General features: G+C 40.3%; 1 protein-coding gene across 6 annotated transcripts in view; it reads left to right on the forward strand.

Moving 5' to 3' along the window:
• Positions 1–19,362, forward strand: part of PRKG1 (protein kinase cGMP-dependent 1) — a 1,199,739-nt gene that overhangs the window by 791,021 nt on the left and 389,356 nt on the right. For all 6 annotated transcript variants that reach the window (XM_070752281.1, XM_070752276.1, XM_070752278.1 and 3 more), the window contains one exon: positions 16,119–16,224. In XM_070752281.1, coding sequence (XP_070608382.1) covers positions 16,119–16,224 — 106 coding nt within the window. The remainder of the gene's footprint in view (positions 1–16,118; positions 16,225–19,362) is intronic.

The raw sequence follows: 19,362 nt of genomic DNA on the forward strand, positions 1-19,362 counted from the left end.
TCCATTTTAATGTATGCCAATTAGTGTACATTCAAAGTGACAAAAAAGTTATTATATTTCCTATTCCATTCCCTTCCATTCCATTCAACTTATGGATGGACCTTATTGACCCATAAATCACTGGAAGGAAGTCAGATCAATCAAAGAGGTCCAGCCACCCTGGAATGGAAGGTAGCATTAGAGAATCCCATAGCATTCAGTACGTGAAGGAAAGTTTTGGAAGCCAGAAGTAATTGTCTGAATTATGGCTCTGGTAGGTCATAATTATAAGCTACATTTTGATATTTGCACTCTCTTCTGTAGACCCCAAATATTAGCTGTATGTTGGCAACTTCAAAATTGACAACTTGCAAGTGAATTCTTGTACACTACAAAAGGGTTTTTCCCCCCCTAGGTCTCTAACCTTTACATTCTTGTAAACGATATCATATTGTTCCTGAAAGAACCAATTGCAATTTTTAATATCTTTTTTCTTTTTAGTTTCATAGATCAGGTCCATGTATCAGTTTTAGCAGCCACATATTTAATACTAAATTATGCATTTCTTTGTATAGTTTGTAAGTTTATATACAGTATAAATGTGTGCGTGTGTGTGTGTGTGTGTGTGTGTATGTGTGTGAACTAAGGAAGAAGTAGTTAGAAAAATATTGAATAGACATTTTTGGAGATAATCTGCATTATTTCAATGGGATATTCAAACCCTTGACCAAATAATTTTTATATATACTATGAATTATTAATTTTTATATATACTATGAATTATTAATTTTATAAAAGAAGTCACTAAACTCAGCACTTGTATCAAAGTCATACCTAATCCCGTTGACTAAAATATCCATTCCAAAATTGATTTAAAGTGTTGAATTAATTTATGTTTATATTGGGATCATTTGTGTAACATCAATTGTTATACACATTTGTTGATTGTGAATTTCTACTATTTCATCTGTTTTGATATTTTTATGCCAGACAATGAATGCTACTTATATGTGTATAATAATTTTGTCATTACTTCCATTTTGTTTATTCTACTGAAAAGTTAATTTTGTTATATACTTGGGTAGTTAGAAGAAATTTAAATCTGATTTTTCAACAAGACTGATCTAGTATCTAACATGTTATCCCTGAATTAATAAATTTCTCTGTAGGCAATGTTGACAATGTTAATACCTTTTCTGGTAGCAATGAAGGGGGGAAATCGCCTTCAGTTATGTTTTTCTAATTTACAAATCTGGAATTCTTTATCCAAATACTAACCAACTCCTAATATTAAATTTTTTAACTTTAACTTGTTGCTCACATCCAATTAAAACAAAGCTATGATTTTGAAAAAGATCATTGAGTTATAGCTATAAAAAAAGAAGGTAGCATCTTTTACCATACCAGTGGTGGAGGTTTTTAACCTCTTTAGAGCAATTAATGGGTAAAATTTAGCTTCAGATTGGTAAAGCTGACTTAAGTAGCACGTGTCAATTTTTTAAAAGTTGGATTTAAAAGTTTAAAAAGTTAATCTGGCCTACATTATGAAAATGAATTATCCTTTTTGCTTATGTTTTACAAACAGCTCCCTATCACATAGGTACTCTATAATCACTTTGCCATTTTTGAACCTAGAGTGGCAGCTTGCAAAAATAAACCTATTACTTGTATGGGCAAACATAATTTTTCTTTTATGCAATTTTATTTTTTAATTCAGGGCACATCCTGTCAAATTGTCACATGGAGGTTGCTCACCCATTCTTCATACCGTTTTAATGTAGTTACAAATTACTATATTCAGGTTTCATATCATTCTCTAAGATAGATTGCATATCAACTCTCAGCCTTTTCATAGTATTCAGAGACAAATTTACACAGCAGTATTTTAAATCTGATTTTTATTACAAAGAAATGCTCTGACGTTTGCAATAAAAATACCTCTTTTTTATTTTTACATGATTCTAAAGGGACATTTTTCTAGATTTATACTGAATATCTGACACATAATCAAAATTAATACCAAAACAAAACAAAGTGAGATAATGAAAGAGAAGTATGAGGGAACATACACTTTATGAATTAAAACCATATACCACCTTGAAGTGACCTGAGAAACTTGAGAATGATCTTTCTTACAGTCAGCGGTGTATAAATCTGGCCCATGGGCCCAGCCTGGAAATAGCAAAGGACCAGTCTGTGGTCCCTCTGGCAGCAAAAATTGGGCACGAGGGGCATGTGCAGTCCCTCCCATTTTCCATTTTGGGTGGCAAAGTGCTTCAGGAAGCCATCCAAGCCAAAAATGGGATGTGGGGGGGTACATGTCTCCTTGTGCCTTGTTTTGACCAGTTTGTTGCAGGAGGAGTCCACCCCATTCTGCCCTCCACCCCGCTGGAGGAGAACTACAATGCTAATCCGTCCCTCAAAGAAATTCAGTTTGATACCCCTGTGCCTGTGTTAAGCTATGACTTGGTTAGTCCTAGAAGGATCCCAAAATCCAGATCTTCATTTAAACCAGTCTTTCTCAACTTCAGCAATTTTAAGATGTCTGAATTTCAACTCCCAGAATTCCCCATCTAGTATTGCAGTTCAGACATCTTAAAGTTATTCATTTTGATAAACACTGAGTTAAACTATGCCTAAATATCCAAAACATAATTTATATCCATGATTTGTTATAAGCTTCCTTGCTCTAGTCATGGGTTCGTGTGGTTTCTGAACCCATGGGCAGGAGGGTTCAGAGGGGGGTGGTTTTATTGAACGTTTCTCCTAAAAGCAGGGGTGTCAAACTCACAATGACACATTGTCATCACATGATGTATGACAATGTTTCCTTCCCCCCCCCCTTTGCTTACCCAGGGTGGGGAATGACCGGAATGTGATTCATCTGGCCCGAGGACTGCAAGTTTGACACCTCTGCCTAAAAGTGCTGAAACATCTGCCTTCTTTGAATGCCTCCCCTGGGGTCAGGGAACCTGATCAGTTATTTACCAAAGTATTGTTAGATATATGCATACAATTAAAGAATGTAACTGGGGGAAAGTATCCAGGTTGACTCATTTAGCCTTTTTCATGATGTGACTACTTTAATGCTTCTTCATAATTATTAGAAATGATAGACTACAGTGCAAGCCCATTTAATCTGTCTTTAATAAGGAATTTGTAGATGAAATGTAATGGCTTATGGTTGTACCAACACCCCCCCCCCCAAAAAAAACCCCAAACGGCCTGTTTCAGAAAGAAAGCACATTAGATAGAATTCCCTGAGGATTTTTTGTGAATGATATGATAAAACAGATGTCAGCCCAGAAGGCACCATAGAACAGTGACCCGTTGAGATGCAATTTATGATTGGGAGAGAGAAGGAAGTAATATTTTTGAGACACTTTTACTGACCAAGGAAGGATGACTGATTGTGAGTTATCGCTTTCGTGATCTCTTTCTTCCACTTTTGGAGATAAATAATATCTTCAAAGATATTGATAAGTGCACATGAATCATACTGTAGCAAGTAGCATTTACTTTCTATCCATTTTAGACTTTTATATCTAATATGGATACCCTAGTGCAATGATGGCAAACCTTTTTTTCCTTGGGTGCCGAAAGCGCATGTACATGCACTATCATGCATGCATAAGTGCCCATACTCATAATTCAATGCCTGGGGAGGGCAAAAATGGCCTACCTTGGCCCTCTGGAGGCTGGAAATGGCCTGTTTTCCAGTTTTTAGTAGACCTGTGTTTTGCCTTTCCCAGGCTTCAGCGGATTCCCTGGAGACTTGGGAGGGCAAAAATGTCCTTTCCCACACCCACAGGCTCTCTGGAAGCTGAAAATGCCATCTCAGAGCCTCCATGTGAGCTGAAAATCAACTGGCCGGCACACACATGCATGCTGGAGCTAAGCTACGGCAATGGCTCGCGTGCCGGCTCATATGGCTCCACGAGCCACCTGTGGCATGCTTGCCATAGGTTCGCCATCACTGCTGAAGGTACTGTGAAAAATACACTGCCTATTTCTCTTTCACTAGCAAGGAAAAATATTCCTGATTATAGCACAATTGTAATGAAGAAAAAATATCATAAAAACCTTTACATATGAATTCAGAGATCCATTGATCGGGTGATGGAAACAGCAAGCAAGAGATAATGACATTCACTATCCACTTCTCTTATCACACTCATGTCTATAAAATCATTTAGTGTTATTCCTTTTTAAACATCTCCTTTCATGTACTTGTTACTATATTAGCATTTCTGTTGTGTAAAGTCTAGTATCATAGTAAAGTCTTACTGAGAAGCTGTTAATACTCAACTCTCTATTTTTAGGTATATTTCTGTATGGCAAAGTACAAATAGAATATGCATTTTAAACTTGGAAGCTTTTGTTAATGGATACCCATAGATATAGCTATGGAGATGCTATAAAGAGTTTTGAGTAATGGTTCTAATAATGGAAATTAAATATAGAGCTGTTTCTGTATGAGAAGAGCCGTTATGAAATTGAAATTCAGGGGCGCTTTTCCTGGGAGAATTAATGAAAGTAAGATGGTCTTCTACCCATTTCTTGTTCCCTTTGCAGATGCTTGTCCACCAGGCAGCATATGTTCTTCCCTGGAATCTAAGACATATTTTTAATTAAAATCTAAATGTTCTAAAATGACTTTAAGGACAACAGTTTTAGAATTAGCTGGGGCACACATATGCTTTATTACTATGCATATTTATTTAAACTTTAGCTGATCAAATCAGTATTTTTTTATGATTAGATATAATCATCTTTGTATGAAAAAATGTGTCTAATATATAAAGCTATAAATTTTCTAGTTCCATCTGGTAAATGTTCTTCCTCACATTATTATTTAGACCCTTGATTTGGAAAAAATGTAATTTGTAATCTTACATTTAATTTTTGATTCTGTTCCATTGATGAACTCAAACAACGTATGTAGTGTGCTCATTGTAAAAAATGACAACAAAGCCTATCTTAATCTTATCCCAAATTATCTGGGCATAATCTTCCATTTAAATTTTTTTTAATCATTGGATTTGTACTGTGTTTTGTTGTTGTGAGCTGCTCCCTGCCTTCGGAGAGGGGCGGCATACAAATCTAATTAATAATAATAATAATAATAATAATAATAATTATTATTATTATTATTATTATTATTATTATTATTATTATTATTATTCCAGGAGACAGCAGAATTGAGGAGAAGCAGCTAGAGAAATTAGTGAAATATGAAGATCTAAAAATTGAGCTGCAATGACTCTGGCATAAGCCAGTGAAAGTGGTCCCAGTGGTACTTGGCACGCTGGGTGCAGTGCCAAAGGATCTCAGCGGACATTTGAAAACCATCGGAATTGACAAAATCTCCATCTGCAAAAGGCCGCTTTACTGGGATTGGCAAACATAATTCACCGCTACATCACGCAGTCCTAGGTGCTTGGGAAGCGCCCGACTGGTGATGAAATACAAAATCCAGCATAGTGATCTTGTTTGCTGTGCTGTACTGACATAATAATAATAATAATAATAATAATAATAATAATAATAATAACAACAACAATAATAATAATTTCTGATTATCTCAGAGCTATGAAAATGTTAGGATTACATTTCCATTTATGACGTGTATGTATCAGGGGTGGGTTCCACTTTCCTTTGCCATCGGTTTGCATCATGATGTTTCGCGCATGTCCCCTCATGCAATTCTGCTTTCGTGCATGCTCAGTAGCTATAATCACCCCGAAACACAGCTGAGGAGCTGATCAGCTGTGCTTCGGGTGAAAGAATAAAAGTATGGTAAGTATAAACCTGGGGGCGAGCGGGAGGGCTCTGTTTCAAGCAGCAGCAGAGGAAAAAACTTCCAAATAGTAAAAAATTCAGAAAAATTTCCAAAAAAAGACGGTGACATCACTGACTGGCATTGACCAAACTGGATCCGTGATGCCATCATGATGGCATCAGCGGGTTGCTACAGGTTCAGACAATCCAGTCCAGTCCAAATCAGGAGGAACCCACCTCTGGTATGTATGTATATAGATACTATATAAATAATATATAAATAATATATAGACAATCTGTCCCAAACTTAGGGTAATTTATTGAAGAATACATGGGAGGGTTTTTTTTAAAAAAAGAAAGAGTAATATGAAGCATATGGATTTATTTAGAGAATTAGGAAAAAAGAAATAGATGAAACAACAAGACAAATTCCATTGGCAGACGTCTAAGTGATTATTTAAGCCCGCTTTAAACTCTTGACATCATACTTCCTCAATTCATTCTGTATTCCTTTGGTCATCTTGCATGTCACTCAGAGCACTTGCTATGCAGCACCATGCATCTAGTGATGAATTCATTCAGAGCACTGAAAATCCTGGCTTGAAAAGATAAATGGCAATCAAAACAGCTAATGCAGATGGTTTACAAATTGCACATAAAATCATTGGAATGTTTAACTGTTTAAAAAAGTCTCTCTCTTGCTGTGTGTCTATTCATAGTTTTGAAAAAACCCTTCCTCTGTCTGCCCTTCCCCCATTTCTGATGCATGAGTTGTTTCTTTTTTGTAAAAAGTGAAAAATAAAGAATAGGTATGGAAGGGACCTTGGAGATCTTCTAGTCAGGTTGTCAGTAACCCAGAGCCACATGTGGCTCTTTGACCCATCTCCTGTGGCTCCCTGCAGGCCCAGTCACATGACCTGCTCTCTGTCCTGAGACACTGGCCCGACCCGGTTGCATGACCTGCTTTCTGTGTGACCAGGTCTCTGCAGAGAAGCATGGGCCTCTCCACAGAGTCATGTGGCAGAAGCAGCCCTAGCATTTCCTCTGCATTGCCTGTGACTGGCTGTTTTTTGCAATTCTGCATCCTTTGCAAGCTGCTCAGCAGCAGCCACAGTCCCCTTTGTGTCAGGTCAGGAAGGAGCCACCACGGCCACCAGATGCAGGGAGAGAAGAGCTCTGGCTCTCCTGTGTGGCATGACTGCTACTCACCTGAGCAGACAGTGGCAGCAGTGGGAGGAAGAGTTACTACTGCTGCTGTCATCCCGGTCCAGGTGGGTGTCCTGCTTATGCACGAGCGAGACAGTGGGGGAAAGAGAAAGAGAGAGATAAAGATGAGAAAGAGAAAAAGGGGGGAAGTGAAAGGGAGAAAGAAATGAGAAAATGATGGGAGGGAAAGAATGAGAGAAACAAACGAGAGAGTGAGAGAAAAAGAGAGAGGGGGAGGGAGAGAAATGAGAGTGAGGTGGAAGGAGAGAAAGAGAGAGGGAAAAGAGAGAAACTAATGAGAGAAAGAAGAGGAAAGAAAAAAAAAGGAAAGAAAGAAGGAAAGAGAGGGAGGGAGAGGTGTTGTGTCCAGAGGACGTTTAGGTATTGTTACCCACCCCTTATCCTTGGGCGGGAAAATACAGAGATCGGATTGGTTGGCTCAGCCTGGCAGCAGGGGTTATAAATAGCTGCCAGGCATGGCCATTTTGTTGTTGTAGTAGTTACTCTGAAGCTAGTAGCCATTGTTCTTTGCTGTGTTCAACAATAAACTTTTCAACAGTTCCGGGCCTACTGCTGTCTCATTTCTAAACAGACATTACATCTGGCGATGAGGAAGTGACTTACTCATGGGTAAATCAAGATACAAATATCTCCTTTTCTTTCTTATACCGCCTACCACCTCGTGTTCTCTGCCACCAGCAGAAACGCTCCGCAGCAACTACAACCGCAGGGAATCCCCATATCAAACCGTCTGCCACCCATTGGGAATACCATCGGGAATACTCGATCGTGCCACTCACGCCAAGCCCGGGATTCCCCACCATTTCCCCCACTTTCAGAGCCTCTGCCACCACAGTTCGAGCCTGGGGATTCCCCACCTTCAGGGCCTCCACCGCCACAGTTCGAGCTGGGGGGATTCCCCACCTTCAGGGCCTCCGCCACCGCTTTCCAAGCCCGGGGATTCCCCACTTGCTCCAGCCACCGCCGATCACCGCCGAGCTTCCCAGCTGCTTGGCAGCCCACGACTGTTACAACCGTTTGCCGCCCACACCGCCAAGCTTTTCTCAGCAGCTCGGCGGCCCACGTGGGCTCCCCAGACCGCAGCCAAGGCCAGCGATCGTTGCCCAAATCTCCGAACTCCTCAGCGGCTCATATGGACCCTTCAAGCCACCGCAACTATTATTTGTAAGCCATATATTGTACTTTTGCTGTTGCAGAAGATGAGATCTAGACAGTTATCGACTCTAGTATTGTTAGTTACTAGTTGGTCAAGTCCAAAATTGGTGATGGTGTTATATATAGTAGAGTGGATAGGTTCTGTTCTGCCGGCGTATTTCAACCACCCATAATTACAGGGTAATTATTCCAGGAAGACACACACCACACGATAAAAGGAAAACCCAAAAGTTTTCATAAACAGAAAAACAGAAACAGCTCCCTTTTTAAATGTCAAAGGGATTTTCTGGTACACACAAGACACAGGTTAAATGCAATCCAATTGCTCACCCAATAACTGGGAAATTGAGTCCAATTCTAAAGTCCAGAGAGTCCACACACAATCTTGAGCAGCACAAAAACCACGATCTTGATGAAACAATGAATCAGATAAACTGCCACAAGGCTAAACCAGCACGCTGTTCTTTTTATCTGTAGCACTAATTACAGCAACCCCACCCAACCACAGGTGGCCTCATTTTCTCTTGTAATAATCCTTCAGTTGTTGTCTCCTATGCATCACTCTACGCATGCGTGGATGTGTCATTAATTCTTGTTCAGAATCCAAGGATGATACAGATGATTGATCTCCTCCTGGGCTGTCTGCCAAACTTCCCTCTTCCCTGTCACTCACGCTTCCTTGGTCAGAGGAGGCTTCGTTGGCAGAGTCCATTGGGAGCAAAACAGGCCTGCGGCATGTGGATGTTTCCCCCACATCCACCTGCACATTCCTTGGGGCAGGAGCTGGGCCAGAGCTAACCACAACAGGTTCTGTGCTACATTTATTTAATGTCCAGTTGATGTGTGGTAGGTTGAGATGATGGGGTGTGGGCACTGGATAGCCCACGTTAGTAGTTTTGATAATTTGTTTGTGTGTATGATGTCATAGTCTGGAGCTCTGTAGCGTAGTAAGAAGAGAATTGTGATATTTAGGGAAAGATCACAGACAATAGTTTCAGGGATTAATAGATCTTGTGCAACTTTGACATTTTTTAGGTTTAAGGATTTTTTGTAGAATATAGCTACCCCACCTCCTCTGCGGGATTCATCATAACGAGAGACAAGATAGTTCCTTGTTATAATAATGGAGTCTGAGTAGGATGCATTGAACCATGTTTCACAAACAAAGATAATATCAAAGACTGAGGAGTCAAGAAGGAGGAGGAATTCTGATATCTTATTGGCTATACTTCTGGCATTTAATAATTTGCATTTGAGATTGGTTTTGTGTTGGGAGTAGGTTTTGGGTTGGTTAATCACACCCTCAGCTGAAACCCTTACCCGGTACCTGTCATACAGCACTTGTTACATTCCCTCGGCCAGGGGTCAATTTTTGCCAAACTGGACATGGCGCAGGCATATCAACAACTTCTGGAGGAAGATGCCATCATGGAAGCTCCAACTCTTGTCACCCACCGGGTGCCATTCCGCTGTCGCCATCTCCAGTTTGGCATGACCGTGGCCCCTGGCCTCTTTCAGAATATTATTGAGCACCTCCTCTATAGGCTGCACAGCGTAATGCCCTATTTTGACAACATTTTCGTATCCGCTACCTCCGAGCAACAGCTACTCACACGAGTCAGGGGCGTTCTTTCCAGATTTCGACAGGCAGGCCTTCGACTAAAATGTAGCAAGTGCCACACAGGGGTTGACTTCCTGGGATATACCATTGATGCTGCCGGCATCCATCCCACACAGGCCAAGGTGTCAACCATCAAACAGGCACCTGCCCCCGCTAACAAATCTGAATTACAGGCCTTTTTAGGTCTACTCAACTTTTAGAACACCTTCCTACCACATAAGGCAACACTAGCAGAACCCTTACACCGCTTACTAGACAACGACAGACCATGGGTTTGGGGGGAGGTGGAACAGGCTTCGTTCACAGCCGTAAAGGACTTGCTGTCTTCTGATGCAGTGCTCGTTCAATACAATGATCAATGGCCATTGGTCCTGGCTGCAGATGCCTCTCCTTATGGTGTAGGTGCCATCCTCAGCCACCAACTACCAAATGGCTCTCAGGCCCCCATAGCGTTTTTCTCGAGGACCTTGTCCAATACTGAGAAGAGTTACAGCCAGACGGACAAGGAGGCTTTGGCCCTTGTCGCGTTGGTCAAAAGGTTCCATGATTATCTTTATGTCAGACCATTTGTCTTACAAACTGACCACAAACCCTTACTGGGTATACTAGCAGGCACCAAAGAGTCCCCCCAGTTCACTTCCTTAGAATGACTAGGTGGACTGAATTTCTGGCTGCCTACTCTTACCAACTACAATACCGTCCTGGAAAGAATATGTCACACACAGATGCCCTTAGCTGTTGTCCCCTACCTGTACCTGTAATAGATCCCTCATCTGCATCACAGATCCTCCTTGTGGAGGAACTCAGCAACACATTGTCTGCCTCTGACATAGCTGCCCACTTATCCATCGATAGCACCATCTCCCAAGTCATTGATTGGGTTAAACGGGGGTGGCCCACAGGAGTTTTGCCCAACACTTTTACCCCATTCAAGACCCGACAGAGCGAGCTCTCTAATCATAGAGGGTGCCTATTTTGCGGGTCACAAGTAGTAGTCCCCTCCTCCCTCCAAGATGCAGTCTTGCACCTCCTCCACGAGTGCCACTCAGGCATTGTACGGATGAAAGCCCTGGCCCGCAGCTATGTTTAGTAGCCAGGTCTAGACCAAGCCATCCAGACCTGGGTAAATCTCTGTTCAGAGTGCCAGAATTCCAGGCCCATGCTGCCGGAAGCATGCTCCAGACAATGGGAAATGCCCAGACTTGGTCCAGACTCCACCTCGACCTAGCGGGCCCCTTCCATGGCCACCAATTCATGATCTTGGTAGACGCTTACTCGGGTTGGGTGGAACTAGACATTCTCCAGTCCACTACATCAGAGAGCATAATCAATACCTTATCTAGACACTTTTCCACCCATGGACTGCCCGATATGTTGGCAAGCGACAATGGGCCACAGTTTACATCGTCTCAATTTCAAGTATTTTTAGCTGTATCAGACATTAGACAAATACTAATGGCCCCTTGGCACACAACAGCAACACCCAGGCAGAAAGGGTCGTGAGGTCGGCAAAAGAGGCTCTAGGCCACCTCAAGAGGCTAGACTGGAGAAGCAAGGTGAACCTCTACCTGCTAACCCAACATTCAACTCCCTGCCCCACTACGGGCAGGAGCCCAGCGTAGGCACTCATGGGCCGATGCCTATGCACTAGTTTGGACTGTATCCATCCCACATACACCCCGAACCTAGAAAGGGAAATACCCATTCCCACAAGAAGTTTTGCCAAAGGGGAGCCAGTATATGCCTGAAATTATGGGGTGGGGGAGAGAACACAGTTGGCAACCAGGTTGGGTCTCTGAAATAACCGGCCCTTGTTCTTATAGGATGCAACTAGGTGACCGACAGACCTGGCACAGGCACATAGACCAGCTTCACCGTCAAACATTAGAACCTGCCGCGCCAGTGTCATAAACACCATCCGTTCCATCATCCAGCACAACAGCGTTCAGTTCCCCAGAGGTCAATTCTTCACTGGACAACCAAAACCCAAGATCGGTACCACAAACTCTACACCAGGAACCAATAACACCGGTAAAGGGTGATCCCCTTTTGGAAACAAACACAGAAGTTTACCCATAGCCATCACCTGGGGGAACAGTGACACCACTGTCCGCACCAGGGACCGAACCTCGCTGTTCTACAAGACCACACACGCGTCCCTCATATTTCGAGGACTTTGTGTGTGCAAACCAGGTGGGGAAGGGTGTTGTGTCCAGAGGGCATTTAGGTATTGTTACCCACCCCTTATCCTTGGGCGGGAAAATACAGAGATCGGATTGGTTGGCTCAGCCTGGCAGCAGGGGTTATAAATAGCTGCCAGGCACAGCCATTTTGTTGTTGTAGTAGTTACTCTGAAGCTAGTAGCCATTGCTCTTTGCTGTGTTCAACAATAAACCTTTCAACAGTTCCGGGTCTACTGCTGTCTCAATTCTAAACAGATATTACAAGAGAGAAAAAGAGAAAAACAGAAATAAGATTAAAAGAAAGAGAGAGAGAGAAATGAGAGAGAAAAAGGGAGAAAAAGAGAGAACAGAAAATGATGGAGGGAGAGAATGAGAGAGAGACAAAGAGAGAGAAACAACTGAGAGAGAAGAGGGAGAGAGAAATGAGAGATCTGGAGGAAGAGAAAGAAGGAAGAAAGGAGAGGGAGAGAGGGAAAAGAGAGGGAAACAAATGAGACAGATAAGGGGAAGAGAAAGAAAGAAAAAAAGAAAGAAGAGAGAGAATGAGGGAGAGGCAGAGGAAAAAAGAGAAAAACAGTAATGGGAGGGAAAATGGGAGGGAGAGAGGGAGAGACAGAGACATAGACCTATTTCCAACAGAAGATACCGGGAGCCATAAAACCTGGGTAGGTGTGGTGGTGGCGGGGGTCATGTGACTGGGTGGGAATGATGAGTTGGCCACTCCCACCCAGGTTTTGCGGATTCTGGTTTATTTTCTATGGGAAACAGGTCCAAATGGCTCTTTGAGTGTTTAAGGTTGCAGACTCCCATTCTAGTCCAAACCCCAGCTCAAGCAGGAGATCCCATATCATTTCAAATAAGTGGCTGTCCAGTCTCTTCTTAAAAACCTCCAAGGATGAAGCACCCTCTACCTATGAAGTCAAGCTGTTCCACAGTTAGTATCTTCTTAATTCCAGGTTGCTTCTCTACTTAATTAATTTCTATCACTTCTCTCTTTTCTTGCCTTCTAGTGCTTTGGAAAATAAATTGACCTTTTCTTCTTTGTGGCAGCCCCTCAAATACTGGAATATTATTATCATGTCACTCCCTAGCCTTTCTTTTCATTCAAATAGACAATACTCAATTCCTGAAACTGTTCTTCATGTATTTTTGCTCCAATCTTTATTGCACTTTTTCTAGAGTCTCTGCAACTAGCCAAATTCTCAACATCTTTTTTGCAATGTTGGATGCAGTATTCCAGATGTGGTCTTATTAAGATTTTATAAAGCGGTACTAATGATAATAAAAAATGTTGATAAAAGCAATATTCTTAGGAATAGATAAGACCTAGCTTAATTTCCATTATTATATTAAACATACTGATACATCTGGTAGATGAAAGCAAGTGGCACAGACTCCACAATTTTGTAGAAGAATTGTTCCAATTTATTTAACTAGCAGTTGCTTTAAGAGAAAAATTATATGAGCATTCTTTTCTTCTTTTCTGATTTAATGAATTGTTCGTTCCTGATTTTATGGTTGGAAACTGTGGTTGGAAACTGATATGCATTAACCTGCCAATAATCCTCATGAGTCTCAGTGAAATTATTCTCTCTATAGGTGAGCATGCAATTGGATAGTAATAATATAATCTAATTCTGTCTATACTTATTCAGATTGAAAGTGTGTTAAATTAAATTGAACTTTCTTTGTAATATGCATGCATAGGTTTGCTGCCTAAGGTTGCGATCCTATTTTCATTCATAAAAGAAGTAATAAATTCCATTAAATACCTGATTCTTACAATATGTTATATTCAACCATTACATAGCAGGCAACCAACCTAGTAGTTTTTCCTTATAAATAGGTATCCCAGACATGGAGGATTTGCGGCCCCCCCCCCCATCTCTTTCTAAGAAGATGAATTTGAGAACAGAAGCATCTGAATATCACATCACATATGCAAAATATTCCAAGTTTTCATTTTTAACAACAACAACAGAATTGAAAAGGACCTTGGAGCTCTTCTAGTCCAACCCTGTGCTTGGGCAGGAAACCCTATACTACTTCAGACAGATGGTTGTTGTTGTTGTTGTTGTTAATTAGATTTGTATGCCGCCTCTCTTCGTAGACTTGGGGCGGCTCACAACATACAATAGAACAATTCACAACAAATCTAATAAATTTAAAAACATTTAAAAAAACTCATTATTAAACCAGACATACACACAGACATACCATACAAAAATTGTATAGGCCCTGGGGAGGGGGAGGAATGCCTCAATTCCCCCATGCCTGATGGCAGAGGTGAGTTTTAAGAAGTTTACGGAAGGCAAGGAGGGTGAGGGCAGTTCTAATCTCCGGGGGGAGCTGGTTCCAGAGAGTCAGGGCCGCCACAGAGAAGGCTTTTCCCTTGGGACCTGCCAGACGACATTGTTTAGTCGACGGGACCCAGAGAACGCCAACTCTGTGGGACCTAATCGGTCGCTGGGATTCGTGCGGCAGAAGGTGGTCCCGGAGATATTCTGGTCCGATGCCATGAAGGGCTTTATAGGTCATAACCAACACTTTGAATTGTGACCAAAACTTGATCGGCAACCAATGCAGACTGCACAGTGTTGGTGTAAAATGGGCATATCTGGGGAAGCCCATGATTGCTCTTGCAGCTGCATTCTGCACGATCTGAAGTTTCCGAACACTTTTCAAAGGTAGCCCTATGTAGAGAGCATTACAATAGTTGAATCTCGAGGTGATGAGGGCATGAGTGACTGTGAGCAGTGAGTCCCGGTCCAAATAGGGCCGCAACTGGTGCACCAAGCGAACCTGGACAAATGTCCCCCTCGCCACAGCTGAAAGATGGTTCTCTAATGTGAGCTGTGGATCGAGGAAGATGCCCAAGTTGCGGACCCTCTCTGAGGGGGTCAATAATTCCCCCCCCAGGGTTATGGATGGACAATCGGAATTGTCCCTGGGAGGCAGAACCCACAGCCACTCCGTCTTATCCGGGTTGAGTTTGAGTCTGTTGACATCCAGACCCCAACAGCCTCCAGGCACCGGCACATCACTTCCACTGCTTCGTTATCCACCATCTTCTTAAAAACATCCAGTATTGGGGCATTCACAACCTCTGGAGGCAAGCTGTTCCACTGATTAACTGACTGTCAGGAAATTTCTCCTTAGTTCTAAGTTACTTCTCTCCTTGTTTAGTTTCCACCCATTGCTTCTTGTTCTACCCTCAGGTGCTTTGGAGAATAGGTTGACTCCTTCTTCTTTGTGGCAACTCCTGACATATTGGAACACTGCTATCATGTCTCCCCTGGTCCTTCTTTTCATTAAAGTAGCCATGCCCAGTTCCTGCAACCGTTCTTCATATGTTTTAGCCTCTAGTCCCCTAATCATCTTAGTTGCTCTTCTCTGCATTTTTTCTAGAGTCTCAGTATCCTTTTTGCATCGTGGCAACCAAAACTGAATGCAGTATTCCAAGGCCTTATAAAGTGGTATTATGGTTTTGATGATTTCCCTTGGCTTTCCCAGATGGCTTATCACCTCCTCATTTCTGATCCCAATCTTGACAATACTAAGATTTGTAGACTTCAACTCTCAGAATTCCCCAGCAAGCATGCTGGCTGAGGAATTATGAAAGTTGAAATCCACATGTCAAATCATTACTAAGTTTAGGAAACTACTGTTTGAAGGTGAAATGACTTGTAAAATAATCTGGAACTTTTCCTTTCGGTTGCTTCCTTTTTAAACTCCTCCTTTTGTTTATCTTGTTTCCTGTCATCTTGTACATGTTTGACAAACTAAATAAAATAAAATAAAATAAATTTAAAAAGATATGAACACCTGAAAACATAACAAATTGCCTAAGGAATGAATGAAAAGTGATTGATTTTGGGCATTTGTTTAAGAAAATTATAATCCTACTTTTTAAAACAAAACAAAAACCCAAACACATAACTTCTCCAGAAAATTACCTCCAATTTTAGAATGAATTATTTATATCAAGTTACAATGATGAATTTACACACACCATAATATTAATTACTGGGTATATTTTGTTTTACTTTTTCTGGTTTAAAAACAGAAAAATCAAATAATTTTCTGGTTTCCTCATTGGTTCTGCAATTTACAAAGTTTTCCTAAATAAAAATTTGCTAATCAAAATTCCACTTGTTATTTTTTCCTGCCAGCTCTCGTAAATGTGAAACTTTGGGCTATTGATCGGCAATGTTTCCAAACAATAATGATGAGGACTGGCCTTATCAAGCATACAGAATATATGGAATTTTTAAAAAGGTATGGCACTGGTTTATATATTTGTCTTTTGGAAGCATGCTACATTTATTGCCATGCTTAGAGAATTTTATTTTTTATTTTTTATTATATATAGAGAGACATTATATATTATATATAATTGATTTATGAAAATTGCTCTTTTTACAATTTCTGTATTTATTCTATTACTTACTTTTCTGCTTCTAACCTTAAGAGGAATAGCTACTATGATAAAAGGAAAGCAATAATGAGTGCTCATTTCTATTCAACATTTTTAATTTGTTCTTTTATTTACATTAATGGCGCAAGAGCTTGAAAATAGGGGACAGTGATTGAAGGTCTCAGATTCATTATTGCTTGCCTTTTATCATAGTAGCTATTCCTCTTAAGGTTAGAAGCAGAAAAGTAAGTAACAGAATAAATACAGAAATTGTAAAAAGAGCAATTTTCACAAATCAATTAGGAATTTCTCTTTTAAGACAAGCTTTACTCAAGATTGTGTTTCTTAGATAATATGACCTAATGCTTTTAAAATAATAATTAATAATAATAATATATTTTAAAAGTATGCATTTATATCTCTCAGATAGAGGCATTACTGTTTGCTTTGGGGATGTACAAAATGGAATGTGAATGAGTTAGAAAAGAGATTTAGTGATACGTATTTTAAATTTATTAAATTTGAATTTAAGCCCTTGAAAGGGATTCAAGTAGTTTTGATTTCCCTAATGCAGTATCAAAGTGCCAGAAAAATGAGATACATAATTATACAAGAATAAAATATATTAACATAAATCTTTAATTAAAAGTTATTAAAGGCTGGAAATATACATAAGTTTCTTCATTCAGAAAAGAAAAAGAGCATTACTACAAAGGTTTAAGTAGTCAACAGGTCATTGCTGTTGTCTAGGTAACAAAATTCATATTATTTTCAAGTGTTTTTATTACTGCATTAATTGGACGTAAAAAAGCAATGTTTTGAATGAAAATTTAATTTGCAAAAACCATTCCCAAATTAACTTTAAAATATTTTGTTCAATTTTGGAATTAGGAAAATGAGAAGATATTAATAAAAAATATTCAGTTTAATTTATGATTGGATAGGCATAACTTGTGCATGAAAGATTGATGAGATACACTTGTGTGGCGTTTCAGGAAAATATGTTCCACTGAAATCAGTGTGCTGCATTCCATTTTTGTCTTAAATCTCATTGATTGTATTGTATTTGAGACTGCTCTTTAATAACATTGGAAAAAGCAGAGATATTACAGAGCACTGATATTGCAATGTTTCTGTCATGGTCTGGGGAAAAGATGAATGCGGTGTTGTAGGCAATTGCACAAAACCCAAGTTTCCAGGATATGGTTCTGAGATTCTTAGGTACAAGTTGAACCTAACCTTGAATAATACAATCTAGTTAAGGTCACATAAAAATCCTGCTTAGCCTTTAAAAAAGGCTTAAATGTGTTGAGTAGATGGCTAGAAAACTATTATAATAAGGATTTTGTAGCCTTCAAATTGAACCTTTATTGTGATCATAAATCAGAATAAGGAGGCTAGGGTACAAAGAATTAAACAGTAGAAAAGCTATACATTTTTAAAGACTACATATAAAAACTTTTAAAAAAATAAAAAGGGAATTTAAAAAGAATCTAAAAGGAGGAGTAGAGCAATAGGTTGATATGAGGGAGCATGGCGAATTAAATCTTATCACAATAAAAATTATTCTGCTATTACGAGTGAAGTGCTTATTGAAGCTAGTTTATGGCACAAGCCATCTTCTGACAGATTTTAAAAAGCTGTTGTGTAGAACCTGGAAACATTGTAGATAATAGTAGGACTAGTGTCAGCAAGTAGCAGGGAGGTTGTTTCTGCAGGTCCAAGGATGTGAAATATGCTCTTTCTGGGTGGGAGACTGAATTGTTCAAGTACAGTTGTGGAGATGGTGTGGTATTGTGCTGGTTAGGTACTTTGGGATTACTTAAGCATGCCATAGGGCAGTGATTTTCAACCTTTTTGGGGCTGCGGCACATTTTTTACTTATACAAAATAATGGGGCACCTTGAGCAGGGGGAAGTGGGGGGGCTAAAAAAATTTGGACAAAAAAATTCTCTCTCTCTCTCTCTTCCTCCCTTTTGCTCTATTTCTCTCCCTCTTTCTCTCTCTTCCTTCCTTCCTCTCTCTCTCCATCCCTCTTTCTCTCTTCCTTCCTTCCTCTTTTTTGCTCTCTTTCTATCTCTCCCTCCTTTCCTGTCTCTCTTTCTCTCTCTCTTTCTTTCTTTCTTTCTTTCTCTCTCTCTCTCTTTCTTTCTTTCTCTTTCTTTCTTTCTCTCTCTCTCTTGCTTTCTTTCTCTCTCTCTCTTGCTTTCTTTCTCTCTCTCTCTTGCTGAGCTTCGCGGCACACCTGACCATGTCTCGCGGCACACTAGTGTGCCGCGGCACACTGGTTGAAAAACACTGCCATAGGGGACACAGAATTTCTATTGGGTTCACTGTGAGTGGTGGTTGAAGACTTAGCTAGGTCCAATTGACACTCTGTCTGCTACATATTCTGAGGATGAGATTTTAGTTGTCACTGCCTCTTTTCATTTGGATTGAAAATCAATGCTCATAATTAATGGGACAAAGTCAAAGGGGAGAAAAAGATAATCTGAGCCAGTAGTTGATAACACAATCTAGTGTTTACTTTCACAAGATCTATGTTTAGTCTTTGGGTAGCATTTGAGACATATCTTTGGGCTTGAAGGGACCAAAATGTGGTTTGAAGAAATATTAATGTGCAAAATTGGAGAAAGGGCCCATCTGGGTACCATAGAGAAATTGTGACAATGGCTTAACTTCCAATAATTTGAGTGCTTCAGAAATGTAGTGACAATCTCTTGTCTAGAGGAATTCATGGGTGGGAAATGAGTTCCTTGTCAGAATGTAAGACTACATTCTGTGATGATGCAAGTGGTTATTATGGTGCAGCATTGCATACTAACTGCTCATATTGCCAGGAATTCAATTTTTTGATCCTAACCGGATCAAGGTTGACTCAGCCTTCCATCCTTCTGGGGTAAACTGAGAACCCAGATTGTCTGGGGCAATATGCTGAAAAATGGGAGCTAATAGGAGTTCTTGAGACTATTGATGGATCAATAGCCTTCTGCATAGAG

Source organism: Erythrolamprus reginae, chromosome 5 (genome assembly GCF_031021105.1).
Source record: "Erythrolamprus reginae isolate rEryReg1 chromosome 5, rEryReg1.hap1, whole genome shotgun sequence".
NCBI lineage: Eukaryota > Metazoa > Chordata > Lepidosauria > Squamata > Dipsadidae > Erythrolamprus > Erythrolamprus reginae.